The sequence below is a fragment of the Apus apus genome, chromosome 2, assembly GCF_020740795.1.
Source record: "Apus apus isolate bApuApu2 chromosome 2, bApuApu2.pri.cur, whole genome shotgun sequence".
Lineage (NCBI taxonomy): Eukaryota > Metazoa > Chordata > Aves > Apodiformes > Apodidae > Apus > Apus apus.
The window spans coordinates 97375794-97394184 of record NC_067283.1 but is presented as its reverse complement, the minus strand read 5'-3'; the positions used below and the strand labels follow the sequence as shown (position 1 = coordinate 97394184).

The 18391-nt window shown below is 34.3% G+C and overlaps 1 protein-coding gene across 4 annotated transcripts in view; it reads right to left on the bottom strand.

The window, feature by feature from the left end:
- The window catches only part of NETO1 (neuropilin and tolloid like 1), a 64521-nt gene that overhangs the window by 33958 nt on the left and 12172 nt on the right, over positions 1-18391 (bottom strand). For all 4 annotated transcript variants that reach the window (XR_007888778.1, XM_051612264.1, XM_051612265.1 and 1 more), the window contains exon 4: positions 16237-16485. Coding sequence is in view for 3 of the 4 variants with exons in the window: in XM_051612264.1 (XP_051468224.1) it covers positions 16237-16485 (249 nt within the window). In the remaining variant the exon portion in view is untranslated. The remainder of the gene's footprint in view (positions 1-16236; positions 16486-18391) is intronic.

Below are 18391 nucleotides of genomic sequence, written 5' to 3'. Positions count from 1 at the left end.
AACCAGATTCTTTATATTATTGAAATAGCATATCATTTTTTAATGTTAAATATTTACAGTAGCAGCTGAGTGCTCCAGCTAGGCAACATATTCCCCTTGTGCAGCACACTGTGTATGGAAACACAGGGAAAAATGATCTTATGATGAATTATTTATCTACCAGTTGCCCAGGAATGTGTGAAATAAGACTGAATGATCTCAGGAGCCCACTTTATCTGAGAAAGCAGCCTTGCTTTGTTGACCACCAGGACTATCAGCCAAGAGCAGCACCTAATATGTATATCCCAAAGATAATATCCCAGTGGCTTCCTGTGATTGACTAATGGTCTCTGACTGGGAAGAAAGATGTGCAAAATAAAGGTACTATGGAGCTTTTCCTGAATTATGTTGAATACTAAGTATGGCCTAGTCATGCAATTTCAGCACAATACTACTAAGTTTGGGATTTGTCTCATTAGTTTGTTAGAGATGACTCCTAGCTCAGCCAAAGGGAATAACACTTCAAGTTCATGGCAGAAGTATAGACAAAAATTATCTAGAGGGTTTTACCACAACTGGTTGCTAGCCATTAGCTCTTGAGATTGAATGAATCTATAATTGACAATTGCTTGCTACCACTGAGTGCTAAATCTGCATATGCTGGCCATCCATGCTATGTGACTCCATGGAGTTGTTTACCAGGACAAATGGAGCTTATGAGAATAATTTGATGTTATAAATTAACCTTTGTTTTTTCATTATAGGAGGAATATTTTCTCCTAGTTTTACCTCGGAACATTCAAGAGAATGAATACATCCACTGCAATGTTACCAATTCTTTTGAAAAGCTATTTTAGTCAGCAGAATGTATTACTTGTGCTACCTCAAATCATACTGAATAAGCTGTAGTTGATCACACATGGAGACACGTTTCCAATACAAGCAGAAACATCAACATAGTGTTTATACCTACTAATATTCTCTTGCTGTAGATGGCCACACCAGCTATAGAATGCATGTTATTGGAATCTTTTTTTAAAGATAACTGTGTCTGACATGAGAAACTCAAATATCTCATCTAGTTTCCACATGTGACTAGTTCACTGTCCACTTTAACAAGAGATTTCTGGCACTGTTTCCAAATATTTTTCTCTTGCAGCCTAGAAAAGCACCAGGTGGACTTATGCTAAAGTGAATAACCACACCAGAGATCAGGAAACTGATTTGTGTTTGTAAAAACAACTGATTGCTTAATCCTTTGGTTGTGTAAGATACCAGAAGAAGATGAACCAGACAAAATACTCTTGAAAATACAATCCTTAGTGTGGAAACAAGCGAAGTAACCACAGACAAAAAGCTAGTCACTAGATTTTTGAAAATTATTGAATTAATTATATTTTAGTGCTCTCCCATACCAAAGTCTTCTCATGATTCCAAAAGTCAGTGCAGTGTAATATCTTAAAAATGCGTTCTGTGCCAATGTTTAACATCAAAGGGAGAATTCTAGGTTTTCATTCTCGCTGGAGTCTGAAACTCAACTGAATCAGAGGAAGAGGGAAGTTCATTCTATAAACCAAATTCTCAGCTCTAATTCTGATTATATGTGCCCACCATAGAGAATGCAGCACTTAAGCCTACGTTTTCAGTGAGCAAGAAGAATTATAAAAGTCACATTACTCAATAAATTTCTGAGGAAGACATATCAACACAAAATCCAAAAAACAACTGCAGGAAAAGATCAGGCTTCTGTTCTGTCCTTTCAGCATCCATAGGAGTATAGTTTTTAGTCATCCCCGAGTTTTCCTTCTCTTTCTGCTACTTTTAGGAGGTTTCCTGCTTAGAAATTATCCTTTCAGGGAGCACTGAGCTGTTGACCTCAGCAGTCTTCCTAAATGCATAAAGGCCTCTCTACAGATGAGTTTTCATCAGCTTTAGCTATGAAGTAAACAGAGGAGCTTCCTTGAAGATATTCTGCATTTTCTTTTGCTTCTTCATCTTTTTAACAGCATGGGGTAGAAGTTTTTTTTCTGAGAAAGAGTTTCAGTATAGTCCAGTTGCCAGAAAGAAGAAAATTGTGTATTAAGCTTTGAATTCCACTTAAATTACCCACAAACATATTAACTTTGAATTTTATTAGACAAGATATTCAGATGTTTAAGGAATATAAATAATACATGGGAAGGGAGCAATAACCCCTTCACTCTTTCCAGTACTGTGAAATTCAGATTTTCCTAAGATTGTGGGAGGAAAACATTTTGATAATTTTTGGTTAAGTGTGGATTTACACCTATGTTTTTGGCCTTACAGCTCATCTGCTTTCTGTTGGTTACAACCTCATGAGAGTGACATTCTCTTTTGTTCAAATACTCTTCAAACCATGATTAATTGGTAATACTGACCTAGCATAGACATAACTGGTTAGAAACAAGACACTAGGTCAGCTGGGACTTGTACTATTTTTATGAGGAAAGCCCTACCATATGTTTTACTATGTATTTGACTACAGCAAACATAATTCATACCAACCTTAGAACCAAATGATTTCCACTTAAATTAATGAATAAAGATATATAATCATTAAATTAATGAATAAAGATATTTACTCATCAGTAAGACATATTTTTCTGTATGACCATATGAAAAAATCAACAGGATTATACATTCTAAACCAAAGAGCCTTGTCTTCAACCTTTTAAACATTTTCTTTAAACAATAAAATCCATTTCATGTATCCTCAGTCCTCTTTGAATATCATTTATGCCACTTGCTCTGTGCTCACTAATTGATTCTAATTGGTTTGTCATGAACATCAGCCAACCCAAAAATGGGTCTGTGGATAACTGGAGATCTGTAATCTAGGTTTGAATAAATTTAGATTTGTGTCTATAGAAACTCAGTTGCCACTGACTTTTTACACCGCAGAAACTCTAGGTCCAGCTATCCCTTAACAGTGTCTTTATTCATTGTAGATTAGCCAAATTTTAATAGTATTGTAATAACTTCCGTATTTAGATTATATATATATATATATATATATAGTTTCCATTAACTTCAACAGATTTTCAGATTTTCTCCTCTGTTCAAAGACTACTAGTCTAAACCAATATTTATTTATTTTTTTTCGTCTAGAAATTTTAATGTTCGTTCTAACAGAAGCAGGTTTAGGCTCTCAATCTGACCTAAATTTTACAATTGATTTATTGAGCGCTACAATGATTGCCTGGCTCAGATTAACACAAAGAAAGCAAACCAGTCTTTTGCATCTCATTCACCATGAAAAAGACATTGTGATTAACTGCATCACACATAGGAAAGGCAATGTGCATAGGTCCTGGTGTCTACTTTATACAGTATCCAATATTGCCATTAACTGGAGGAAGAGACTGGGAAAAGAACAGCAAAGTAGGTACTGACTAGAGATTGTCCAGTTCTTCCACTGATGTAATATTAGAATAAATGAGGTATCAGGACAATTTTCAGTTTCAGCAGCAGCAGCAGGTTAAACATGATGGTCAGTCACAGTACTCAGGATTTTTAAGTATGGGTCAGCAGCTTATCCAACAAGCAGGCAGTAATTAAATTTCATTTGACTAGATCAAGTTCTTGGCTGCCAAATAGTAGGATTTTTCCTAGCTTCATTTGAAAGAATCACTTAAAGCTCTAGTGATAAAAAAAATAATAAATAAAGGAAACTTTTTATTGAAGGCACTTGGTAAATCATTAATCTATATGTATATATCACTGATATGCAATATTCTGGAATACAACCAACTATATTAATTACTCCTGTGGGGAAAGGACATTCGATTACAGAGATTCAAATTATCCAAATCTGATTTTTAAACTATATGCAATTTATTAAAACAAAACGACAACTATAAACTTATTTTTTATAAATTCACTATGGACATGGTAGTTGGTAGCAGATAATATCCAACTGTCTAATCCAAATAATGTAATCAACATTAAAGAACAAAATATTTTTAATAATATTTTTCTGCATTCTCTTCTAATATTAATTTTCACATAGAGTTGAGAAATGAGCTACAGCAAACTAAAAATACAGGGATAAAAAACAACACAAGAGAAAACAAAAAGTGGTATCATACAATCTTTTATTAACTCACATACTGCAACCAGCAGATTTGATAACATTGTCTGTTGAGCTTCAACTATCAGATAACATCTGGCAAATGATGTTTGTAAGTCCAGTTACACAACATCTTCTGGCTTCACAGTGTCAGCTAGAGGACTGATATGTGACTGGAATAACACATTTCACTCTGCCTGTTTCTGTCATGCTAGTACAAATTGTGAATAATAGATGTGCTACAGACATCAGGTTTTTTGAATCTGAATTCTCAGAAGATATCAGGCAATTCTGTTCTCATCATCTTCTTCATGACTTAAGCAAACTTTTTAACACAAATTGCTGGATATTAGACATTAGTCTTGACGTCAAAGTATCCAAATAACCTTTCTGCATCTTTACTATGCAATGAGCACTGAAGCAATATTTATAAAACGTTGATCAGAATCATTCAGACTTCATAGGTTTAGGATATTGTTAGACTCAATGATCTTAACAGAATGATTCTGTGATTCTGTGTGGTTCTTTGATTTGCTTACTTATTTTTACATTTTTGCAATTAATTTAATATTTTCAATGGCATTCTCAATTGTTTGTCATTAAAAACATTGCATTAAAAACAATTTTAATAAAAAATTCATTTTAGACTGTGTAGCACAGACCAAAATATTTTGTCTTGCTGATGTGAAATTCTTCTCTCTATTTGAGGAAACACTGTCAGACATTCATTTACCTAGCGAATTGCAGACTATGTTGTAATAATGTAAACAATGTTCATTTGACATAATTGGGAAGTGTCATCAGAGCAGGAATAATCTGAGGGCATTGGATCTCTGTATTCTAAAATATATTAGTGTACTTGGGTATCTTTTGCATATATTATTTCATGTATTTTTCATAAGAATCAGAAAATATCTACCTTGAGAACTGCTGTCTGAGGGTAGAAATAATTTTGCTAACAGTAATATTGCCTGATTTGATTAGGAATGACTGGCACATTTTTAATGAAAGGTTCTCAATTAAACTGTATGTCCATACAATTGCAAAGCACTCTTAAATCAGATTGGAAACATCTTGGCAGAGCAGAATACAAGACTAAATCCAACCTGCTTGACGAAGTATCCAACTTCATTGGTATGACCAGGTGTGTTAAACTAGAGAAGAATTTGGTCTGTTTAGCTGAAGTATTTTATGTATTGTATGAAGCTGTATATAATGCTTTGATGTATCAGATTATACTACTTAAATAAACACTGGACTGCATAATTTTGTGGGGAAAAAAAAAAGAAAACTTTAGGAAGACAAGAGGATCTAAGGACACCTATAGTCTTAATTAAGTAATTATAAATGCAAGTTTTGAAAGTAGTTTTAAATATTTCCTTACAGTGATAAATAAATAAATCAATCACATTTCAATTAATGGAATGTAATTCCTAGCAAACAATCAAATTTTGCAGGTTTTTTTTCCGTTATCTAAAGGGGGGAAAAAAAACAGACAACACAAATATGAAAAATGTAATTGAAAGACAACAACATACCAGGTCCAAAAAAAACCCAACAACTTATTAAAATCTCTGTCTTATACAATTGTTTATTTCAACAGATGTTTCACCACCTAAATGTCTTTATCTTTGGTCCCAAATGAATTGAGAAAAAAAAAAAAACAGACAATGTAGGCGCTTTTAAATGTCTGCAGATTGCTGAATAAATGAATGAGTAAATATTAAACTAACCAGTGATAAATAGCCATAGCTGGCAGCAACATACAGCATGGAAAAGAGACACCATTCTTTGAAAGTTCTACAGCTAGCTCAGGCTCAAGAGATTTGAGTTTCCTTATTATTGAAAAGCCACGTGATAAATGTAACTAGTCCTCAATCCTGACTTGTACTGAGTTTCAAAATCAGCTAGTGAGGAGATTAGATTTTACAGAAAGAGCATCTTGGCTTCCCTTAGTTATCTCTTGTTTATGTTTTAACTTCCAATTTTAGAGAGAACACCTAATAACACAAAAATCACAGGCCTCTCTTCCTATCAAAACATAGTTGTATCTTTTAAAATGTTATCTTAAAGTACTGCTCCATTTTTATTTTTAAAAGCCCATTTTTCAATGGATGCAATATAATAAGTTTAAGTAATCGGAATGTAGTGAAAATCTACTGGAAATGTTATATTATACTTAAAATTTACAATCCAAGTACTGGAACCAGCACTCATGGCAAATGGTTGCAGAACCAGTATCGCTTAGTTTTAAAACTTGCTAACTTGTTTGACAAACTGAGTTGGACCAAAAAAAAATTATCTGAATGGATTCAATTCTAAGCATGGGTGAAGAAAATTATGAGTTTTTACATACAGAAAATAGTTTCAGTTTCTGACAATTCTGAGGTGCTTTTTTAGGGACAAGGATATCTAGAGGAAGAATAGCACAGGAAGACAGACAAATCACTATTAATTTTTTTCTAACTCCAACAAAAACCATAACCGAATGTGAAAACAAGCGAAAACTGGGACTTAGTGAAAAAATTGAGCCTATTAAGGCTAGATAAGCGTGATACTGATCAAATAGACCAACATTGAATTGATATATATCTACCATGTAATTTGTGTAAAGGTAGAAAACTAGTTTTAATTAATGAAAATAGTTGAAAAAATAATAGTTCAGCTCTCCAAAAAAGAAATAAAAAATAAAAAAATCATTTTGATTTAGTTAATAGATGAAAAGGTAGAGCACAGTATTTACCTTTGAGTAAGAACCCAAACCTAGAGATTGTCCAGATTTAGGCACATGCTTAAATGTAGGTTTCCTGAATTTCTTTGTTAAAGTGAGACTAGATATAGTGGCTTGTCAGTACAGCATTTGAGTACAATAAGCTTAAACAACTGTTCTTTGGAATAATGTTTGGGCATAACACAAAGTGATTTCAGAGATTTTTGATGGATTACAGTGCTAAATTACAGTAGCTGTTATTCTTATTTGGCCTTAGTGAAATGAAAAGCTTTTTGTAGAGAAAAAAAATAAAGGCACCCAACATTTGGACTTAGCATAACAAAAAACATGCAAATTAAAAATATCTACATTCTGAACTTCAATTGATAAAAAAGAATACTTAATCGACTTTCCCAAACAAAAGAAAAACGTTAGCTATGCTAATGGCGTTCTGCATATAAAGATGAACTCAAAGATTTGCAGAATGAAAATCATGTGGCTATTTATTTATTTATGTTTTTCAAAGCTAACTAATAAAACGCCTACAGGACATAGAATAAATTAAATTATTTGACATTATAGAAACAGCCCACAAGAGGCTAGCAAATTCTGGAACTTTAAATAGAGATGTCATACACTTAGAGAATTCTGTATTTGGTCACTGAACTTTTTGGCAACCTTATCCAATAGACTACATCTGAAATTTTGAAGTAATAACTCTGTATGATATGAATTGATACTATAAGGAAAAAAAAACAAAACACCTTTACATTAAACAACATAAGAATACTCTAAGGAAATTAATCCATGCTAAACAGTTGATGGGTATACACAACAAAGGCACAGAGACAATATATTTTGAATTTGAGATATTTACTCATTTACTAATCACTGCATACCACAAAAACTATTCAATTCTAGAAACAGAAATATGATTGACTTTTCCAAAGACAACAGTGTGCAGAATCAGAGCTATTAATTACTGGGCAAGAACACTTTTTATTAGTTACAGAGGATTGGGAGGCTTTTAACGAAGTTTGTGTGCGTTCTTTAAGGAGAATTAGCAAGAAACACTTTTCAAAGAGGATAAAAAATCTATTGAGGAAAGCTAAATACGTCAGTAAAGATCCTTCCTTATTGCTGCTAAAATTGAGAAATACTTTATTGAACGAACAGACCATAACAATAAAATCAACAATCACAGTTACTTGAACATATGCAAATATCAAATTAACGAGTATAGATGGCTGAAAACAAGTGATATAAACATGGTTTTGTACCTAATGTAAAAGTATCTACTGTCTAATAAAACTGTCTAATAGAGCCACAGTCATGTTGATTAGACAAAACCACTGAGGTGATTATTTATTGGCTTTACCCATAACACCTCAGAAACCTGTAGATAACATACATAAAGAAAAAAAAATCAACAACTTAAGGAATTCGTAAATAAAGAAAAAATTATTGCTTCAGTGTCATCAGAATATCTGCAGAGATCCGCATGGACAAGGTCACTAAAAGAAACTATTACAGACAACAGTGTTGCCAGGATGAGGCCAGAACACAATCAGCCAGGAACGCATCCCACTAAGACCTATTAGAAAATCTGCCAGATAAATCAGATGAACTGGAACAACTCTGAAGAGTATTCACAAAATCCTTTCTCATTACATATGAGGCACAAGGTTGCTCATTTTTATACTGAAGAAACAGATGTTAAAATATTTTAGTGAGTACTTCAAGTAAGATACTTAAAAACAGGTTTTGGATGTGCTGTTCTGAATATGTGTATTTAATAATGGAAATCTTCATTGTAAACAAGTTGTTTCCAAACACTTGTGAAAGACAGTTACCTAGGTTTTCTGTTCAGTACAAATTCCACATTATCTTCCCTGCTCTGCCATTTCCAAGTGCTTCACAAACATTACAGAGAAATCAAGAATTAAAAGGGAAAACAAATGTCCAGGGATCCCTTGTTATTTCCACATTTTGCAAGTGTTCAAAGCAAAGGTTAATCATGTTATATTAGATGTATTTCCTGTAGAGGGATAAAATAATTATTTATACCTGTACTGCAGTACAATATCCTAGTAAACCTCCTCTAGAAGTCTGTGTTTGTCTTGTGGAACAGAAGCAGAAAAGAGATTGGAGGGATATGTGGTGACTTTGATGGCAAGGGGAACAAAAAGCCTATGACATAAAAAGGGAATACAAGAATTTGGCTTGTGTTGACAAGCAAGCATCTAAAAAAGAGATGACTGCCATCTCTAAGTTAATTTTTAAATGATATATAGACCTGGTCAGAAAAAAAGATTTCAAAGTAATGTTGATATGACCTTCAAAGACATAAACTGCCTGTAAATAATTTCAGGTAAGAAATAGAAGAACATTGGTAATAATTTGGATCCTGTGACAATCTTCCATAACAATGGCCGAAGCAGAAAATATTAAAATAAAATTATCATAGAATCATAGAATCCTAAGGGTTGGAAAGGACCTCGAAAGATCATCTAGTCCAACGCCCCTGCCAGAGAAGGGTCACCTAGAGCACATCACACAGGAATGCATCCAGGCGGGTCTTGAATGTCTCCAGTGAAGAAGACTCCACAACCTCTCTGGGCAGCCCGTTCCAGTGCTCTGTCACTCTCACAGTAAAAAAATAATTTCTGATATTCACCTTAAACCTCCTATGCTCCAATTTGTATCCATTACTCCTTGTCCTATCACTGGTCATCACTGAAAAAAGCTTAACTCCATCTTCTTGACACTCACCCTTTACGTATTTGTAAACATTGATGAGGTCACCCCTCAGTCTCCTTTTCTCCAAATTAAAGAGACCCAGCTCCCTCAGCCTTTCCTCATAAGGGAGATGTTCCACTCCCTTAATCATCTTTGTGCCTCTGAATTAGCCCTGAAAGTCTTCTAAGATCAACAGAGGGATATGAATTTAAATATTTATGACACGGGGTGGAAACTTGCTAACCTTGCAGTCCCAATGGGAGACAACACTACATGACTTAGAAAGCTTGTTTGCCCTGTGTTCGGACACAGTCAATACAAATGTCCCTAGCTCTTACCGTGCCATGTGATAAGGTTTTCTCTTTCTTCCAATGTTAAAATACTTAACACTATATATTTTCTATGGCTCTTACTTTTACAGCAAAGCTCAACAGAGTAGGGACTTAAGAGTTCAGCTTCTTTCTGTTGGTAATAATGATACTCCCAGCATGCAAGGACTTCCAAACCAGAAAGTTGTGCAGTAAGCTTTTGGGTATTGCAGAAAGAAAAATATAAGTATGTGATAACAAGAAGTAATATGGGACCTGAGACCTCTGAGACCTCCCATTCCATTATCCCATTGCATTCTCATATGTATGGTACTGAAATACTTTGGACCTAATCCTACAGTTCATGTAAGCTAGTGGAATCTATAGAGCAGCACAACACAAATCAAAATCCCTTGAAAAGACAATATTTATGTATCTGATCATGGTTTTCAATGTAATATGCAAATGTGTCATTCTAGATGTTTTATTGAAATTCTTTCTCATTCACATGAACTGGTGCCCTAATATAGAATAATTGAATCATAGATTCATTAAGGTTTTTAAAGACTTTCCAGATCATCAAGTCCAGCTGTTAACCCTACACCCCCACGACCACTAAACCCTCTCCTGAAGCACCACATCTATCCATTTATTGAACACATCCAGGGACGGTGCTTCCACCACCTCCCTTGGAAGCAAGGAGTTGTAAACAGCAATGAAGTGCTTGATTGTTTGCACATATAAGAACATACCAGAAGTTCATAAACCAAGGAAACTGCTTATAACAATTTGAAGTACTGAGGGCTAGAAATCTCAATAAATAAAACAAATTAACAGGTGGTTTGTTGTTGTTGTTTTTTTAACATCAGAAAGTTCTAATTAAAAAGTTTAAAGCAAGAGTTATAATTAATAAATTCTTATAATCTAAAACTAACTCTAATCCCAAAATAAAAAGACTGACTCCTGCAAATTTGCATGGCTCTGAGACTGTTTATTGTTCCGTAAAAAATGGAATGGGATTACAAGGTAGTTACCTGACCAACCAAGCAGCCTTCTGTGATGGAATGACTACAACAGTGGACAAGTGAAGAGCTATGGATGTCATCTACCAGGACTTCTGTAAGGCCTTTGACATGGTCTCCCACAACATCCTTCTTTCTCAATTGGGAAGGCATGGATTTGTTGCCTGGACTGTATGGTGGGTGAGGACCTGGTTGGATGGTTGCATTCAGAGGGTAGTGGTCAGTGGCTCAATGTCTGAATGGAGATCAGGGGAAAGTGGTATTACACAGGTCCCATACTGGGACAAGTACTGTTTATCTTCGTCAGTGATATAAACAGTGGGATAGAGTGCAACCCTCAGCAAGTTTGCAGACAACACTAAGGTGAGTGCTGCACTTGACATGCCTGAGGGATGGTATGCCATTCAGGGGGACCTAGAGGTTCAACAATGCCAAGTACAAGGTTTTGCACCTTGGTTGGGGCAACCCCTGATATCAATACAGGCTGGGAGGTGAAGTAGTTGAGAAAAGGCATGGCAAAGGACTTGGGGATACTGGTGGATTAAAAGCTGGACATGAAATGGCAATGTGTGCTCGCAGCCCAGAAAGCCAACTGCATCCTGGGCTGCATAAAAAGAAGAGTGGCCAGGCAGTAGAGGGAGGTGATACTGTCCTTGTGCTCTGCTCTTTTGAGATCTCACCAGCTGTACTGCGTCTGCTCTGGAGTACTAAGCACAAGGAAGTCATGGACCTGTTTAAGCAGGTTCAGAAGAGGGCCACAAAAATGATAGAAGGGTGGAACAGCTCTTCTATGAAGAAAGACCGAGTGAGTTGGGGTTGTTCAGCCTGGAGAACAGAGGGCTCTGATGAGACTGTATTGCGTTATTTCAGCACTTAAAAGAACATTATAAGAAAGATTAAGATAAACTTTTTAGTAGGGCCTGTTGCAATAGGAGAAGGGGGTAATGGTTTTAAACGAAGAGGGTATATTTAGACTAGATATAAGGAAGTATTTTTTTACAATGAGAGTGGTGAAACACTGGAACAGGCTGCCCAGAGAAGAGGTTTCCCATCCATGGAAACATTTAAAGTCAGGTTGGACAAGGCTTTGAGCAACCTGATCTAGTTGTAGACGTCTCTACTCAGTGGAGGGGAGTTGGACTAGATGACCTTTAGAGGTCCCTTCCAACCCAAACTATTGTATGATTCTATACTTCTGTAAGTTGTTGGTGGTGATGATAATAACTTAGAAGTAATCAGACCAAGTTCAGAAGAGAAAAGAAAAATAAATCAGCAAATAAATAGAAGCAGGTGAGGAAGCTCTCACAAAGTATTCAGCTGTCCCAGATGGTTGGGAAATACCCCTTCCTTAAATATACAAAAGGTAGGACATGGACATTACATGGCAAAACGAGCTCACAAAATCTTAATTAAGTTCTTTAGAACTGTATTTGGATTCAATGAATTCACACTCAATTTTTCATGAGTTCTAAAATATGGAAATTCCTCAATCAAAAAGAATTTAAGGGTTTGGTGGGTTTTTTGTGGTGTTGTTTTTTTTCCCCTCAAGATAGGTGATACCATTATTCTGTTACTCTTATATTCTACAGCTACTTGTAGCACTGCAATGGGGATGAAAAAGTACCATTTTTCTGATTAGACAGGGTTTTATACTCTATTTTCTGAGGCATAAGAGTTCAAAGCTTTTTTTCTTTTTCCATTATCAGGAAGTTGAACAGAAAACACTACTGATTGACCTTTATATTAACGAGGGTAAATAAAAACACAGATGGCTTCTACTAAGTGAAGGAACTGAAAGTAATGATGTGCTATCTTAAGCCACTGTCCTGCAAAATCAGAGACCAGGATAACCAGAAATCTGATTATTCTAGCTGAGTAAGAAAGCTCAAATAAACATATCCTCTCTCTGTCTGATTCCTGTCTGCACTAAAAAAATGTCTTGTTTTAAAAATGGTTGTCAAGAATAAGTCTCCTTGAAGTGATACTAGAATTTTTCTAGAGAAAGCAGTGATTTAACATAATTTCTTGAAACTTCACTTTTTAAGAAAAATGATGGTAACAGATTGAGCCTAAGGACCCAGAGGTATGTAATGAAATTTCAGGTGTTGACCTCTCAATGGCCCAAACAATGACAAAGCAAGAGCTGCAAAGAGTTATCATAATACTTCTCTCATGTGACTTTCCCTAGCCCATCATATTTGTATTCAAAATGAACCAGAACAGCCTGAAAATATTGTAGTCTGATTTGCCATTTTTTACATATGAGATTTGAATAAAAACAGCAATATATGTGTATACATTGATGAAGGCTTCATAGGTTCAGACAGTTCCATTTACAAAATATCACAGTAAATCAGCCTTTAAAAATGCAAAATAAAATTAAAATAGTACATAAAGAGTACATCTGTTTTGTTTTACTCATAAATTCTCATGTATACAAAAATTCATTTTGCATCCAAATTGCATCTGGTTCTTACTGTCATTTATCTGTAACATTCAAAAAGAAACAACCCACTGCAACACTAGATCTCTATCTCATAAGTAGAGCACCATTCAACACAATCTTGCTTAACCCTATAATTTATAAAATTGCAAAAAATGTACATGCAAATGATCCTCTTAATAAGGAACTTCTTTGCAAAATGTCTGAAACCCTAGCCCACTGAGAGACTTCTGAAAATCCACGGGATTGTGGATGAAGTTCCAACTGTTTCAATATTAAAGAGTCAAAGAAATTATTAAGCAGAAAAGTTCTAGGAATTGCAATATATTAGTCTATATATTAGTCTAATATTAGTCTATTCCATAGGATTGGTATCTATAATTTCTCTGTTTAGGACTTAGCCCAAACTAGTTTTAAAATGTCTCAGGTGACAGGGCTCTCTTCATTTGCACAGATTAATAGATCTTCATTGGAACATTTTTCTGGATATCCTAATAGAGCTTTTTTCAGTTTTATCCAGCTGTTTTTGTACACCTTGGAAACAGTAAATAATTTATTTCTCTTCTTCTCCAGGTACCATTCAAATAAGAATAAATGATTGTAGCTTCAATTTAGTAAAATTTACTTTTTCTAAAAATCCTTCCACACCCCCATTCATTCAACACCACACTTCTTGCCTTTATCAACAAGCCAGAGTCTCCATCAATATGCCAAATGTAAAAGTGGCAACTGAGGAACATTTCAGAGGTGTGTAGGGACCACACACGCTGGGAACATCAGAGATTGCTGGTACTACAGAAATAGTTCTGTTGCGGTTAGACAAAGTGTGGTACTTGTGCCCAGTGAGATGGATGTGACAAATTGCATCTCCCCTGAGTGTTCAGCTGCTTTAGATGCCAGTAGTTTACATGAGTCTTATCTTTGTATCAACTTCTTGACATTCTTTAAAGAGAGATAAGCTGAAGATTTTCTTATGATCTGTCCTTGTTCGTAATTTAATTTCATATGTTTTGACTACCCAAGATGGATCTAGATGGTTTAGGTAATAAATTCTGGATGCAATACCTCTCCATGCTACTCTTAGACACTCTTGAAAGCCATCACTCTTTTTGATGAGTTGGCAGTGACCCCTCCTACTGCACACATTCAGACAACAGGTCTCAAAATATCAAGCCTTTTCCACACCTAATAAAGGATAATAAAGGACTTGTCAAGTAATAATGCAGATTGAGAACTGCTTCTTGTTATTGGTGATCAAGGAGGCAGCATTCTATTTCGTGTTTATCAGATTAATCAAATTCATATTTTGGCCAATATTCCTTGAAACCTTCTATCATTTGCCGAGCTTCCTATTGAAGTCTACAGAAGAAAAAAAATAATAAAGGAAAGGAAAAAGACATGGCTATTCCATCTGGTTTCTGGAATAATTCATGGTGCTATAGCAATTTAACAATATTGATGTCTGTGTAGAAATCCACCTTACAATAACAGAAAAAGAATTAGGATAAAAACGGTCCATGAAATTGTTTTTCACTTGGGAGTTTCTTAGACAGAATAAGCTGCATATTGTGCTATAAACACTTTTTCAACAATAATACATAACACTTTAAAACAACAGGGACATGAAATCTAAAGCAAATAACTTCTGGCAGAGGTGGGGAGGAAAATGGCAAAAGCACACAGAGCCATGGTAAATGAGAGATAGAAATGTGGCTCATTTTTCAGAGACAAGTATGTGTGCATATAGGAAAATTTCATCCATTGTCTTTGTATTTACAACAGATACATACATCTGGCTACTAGGTTATTTGCTACAGAAATTATGTGTGCTGTTGCTATTGGAACCTGCTAAACAAGCTTACCCACTGGCAAACACTATATTTTACTTAAAAGCAAATTGAACTGTGCTAGATAATTTTATAACTATTTTCTTTGCATTAGGGAAAGAAAATAACATAGAGGAACACTCAAATACTCCTGCTGTCTTCTATGATGCTTTTGAAATAATTGAAGTAGCAGAATTTGGGACCTGTTAATTTTAGCAGATAGTCTAAAGACTATTGTTTCACCTAATACAGCAATGTAGCTGAAAGAATAGTGACATAATCGACAAAATTACATAATTACAGTGCTTTAAAGTGAGCTATATTAAGGTATGAGTCATTACTCAATACATAAGAAGGTATAGAACTACATCAAATCCAGCAATGTAGTGCAGTATAGTGTAGCTGCAGTCAAAAAAAGAAATTTTAAATCAGCAATCTTTCGTTAATAAGCGAGGGGGAAAAGGGGAATTAATTGGAAGTATGACTATGAATTTTGTTTCATGCTAATGAACTGATTTTTAGAAGTGACATGGAATGATTGTGCAATTACAATTACATTTTATACCTTTTTTAGAAAAATATTTCATACAGTTTACTATTTTATTCTCTCAGTTCCTCTGACAATACTAATAATAGTTTGCTTTATTGAAAAGAGAGAACTATTCCACTTCTCAGTTTGGGAAATGATTAGTAAAACAGAAAAACAATGATGGAATATTCTGAGATAAATACATTTTTTTATTAGAATACTTCATCAGTGATCAGTTTGAAAGAAAAGTTGCATAGCTTAACAATAAAGCATAAACCACATAACTTCCCATTAATAATTTTGAATTCTTTTCTACAGTAGAATTCAGTTGAAAACAATTATTTTAAAAACTTCAGAGGCTGAGTATACATATATTGGACAAAAATTTATTGAAAATTTCTTCCTTGAATAAGGCTTACTCATTATGCAAAAGATATACATACCTTCTATCATTTTCCACTCTATGAATACTTTCCTTGATAATAAACACAGTCAGTTAAAGGTGTTATTCAACAACACAATTATATATCATTAGCCAAGTTGCTATGCTAAGCTTTTTCTATTAAAAAAGTGGGATGGTTTGTACTCACCAGGTGTAAAATTATACCGAGCAGAAAAACCGATAGATTCCAGCTCACCATCAGCAAAAAACTTAATCCATAGGAATCTGCCACTGGATTTTATCATAGGTGGATTTTGCTGTCCACAGAAACGTCCAATGATTGGAGAAAAGCCAAAAGGTCCATCTCTTACTTCAATATGATCAAATTTACACTCCCAAGAAGGCTCTATAGAATATTTTTCATCAAAGTGTAGTTCAATGCATTGTCTAGCAGCAGCTAGGGATAAAAAGAAAATTGTCTTATTATTTTCTAAACCAAGATGAAAGGAAATAAAATATATAAATTCTGTATGCATCTTAATATTTTACTTATTAACTAGTTTGGAAATTAGCACTTTTTAAAAAATTGATTTTACACCATCAGCTAACTTGTCTGTTCTTTTCCTTTAAAAAAAGTCCTTGTGACAGCAGTTCTTATTAAAGCTAAGAGATATATCTATAATGTAAAGCAAATTACAGTTTAGGAGCAATTATTTCAAACACAAAATCTTTCTAAGAATCTTATGCATCTGGAAAACCAGCATTTTCTTATATCTGGAAGTCAAGGGGGATTGTTAATCAGAATACTTCTTCACCCAATCCTCACAAAAATGAAGGAAAAACTTATCAGAGTTTGGTCTAGTAAGAAGGATAAATTCTGTTCCTATATGTATTGCAGTCACTGACAAGCTTGAGTGTAATTACTTTCACTCAGAATTACTTATTGTCTCATTGGAAACATCAGGAGAAGCTTAGTGAATTCTCACTTAAGAAACTAGAGAAGAATGAAGCAAAATTAACATCTAACTAAAGAGCAAACAATATTCTACTGAAAACCTTGAGGAAACTTTATAGTGGTCACTTAAATAGACATAAAAAGCATCTTTTTTTTCGTACATACTAAGGCAAGTAGCTGTCAGAATTATGCCTAAAACAAATATTCCCTGGCATCTCCTGTAAAAAGCAAAACATTTACCACTTGAACTATGGTATTTCCTTAAAAAGAGGGGGGAAAAAAATAATGGGTTTGCCTACAAATATCAACATATGCAGCATCTCTGGAGTGTGCTGTTCCTATGTTTAGTCCTGCCCACTAAACATACACCTTCAATGTCTAGATCATGGTCTTTTGCTGACAAGGCCATTGGCTAAGACAAGGGTTTGTTGTGTCCCTGGCTGCTGTGCGTCTCATGGGATCATGTCCTATACTTTACACATATTAGAAGAGGTTCCAATTGCTATGAGCTTTCCCTGAGTTATCACTCTTCTTACATGAAAACATGCAAGATCAATATCCAAGCTAAGTGCATAAAATTAACGTGTAAACTGCTGCCACTCCAGCAGTCAGTATCCTTCCATTTATTTTCTCAGGATTAATGGGAAAACTATCAGTGTGACAAGAACCTAAAACTTGTTATGTATTTTGAAAAGTATTAAATTTAAGATTTTAGGATGATTGCTCACATAAGAGGGAAGATTATTTAAAATTAGCCAAAGAAGAAAATATTAGGTACATTTATAACCTTTACATAGGAGCACAGAATCAGATCCCATTTACAACTATTTACTGTAAATACATACATCCTTATTTTATAGGAAGCATTGAGAAAGTTAATAAAACACATTATTTGAAAAGAAATATTATTTTAATAGCTTTACTTAAAATGTTAATATAATTGGGTGACAGATATTTGTTGAAATATTCAATTTAACAGAACAAAGAAGCCTTATCTACTGTTCTCAATTTGAATGAATTCACATTTAGAGAAGTACTTACTATTGGCCTGTTATTAATATGGATTTACAGGAAACTTGTGATTTTTTCCTCCCATATCAATAGCAAAACCAAAATCTGAAACTTTACATGTAAGTGCACCAAATTCACAGTCAATGGAAATGAAACTACTTTGAAAGTATGAAAAAAATTACAAAGTTAAAATCAGATAATAAATCTTCTAAGGAAGGTCTTATTAATGCCATTCTTGGTGAGTTTTGAAGGACAAATTAGATTTTTTAGATTATAATAAAAGGCTGAATAACTGGAAAACATCATTGATTAATTTTATTCAGATGTTTCTACCCTTGATTTCACATATTTATTACAGATATTGATTCAAAATTCACTAAGCAATACCAGGGCAAAA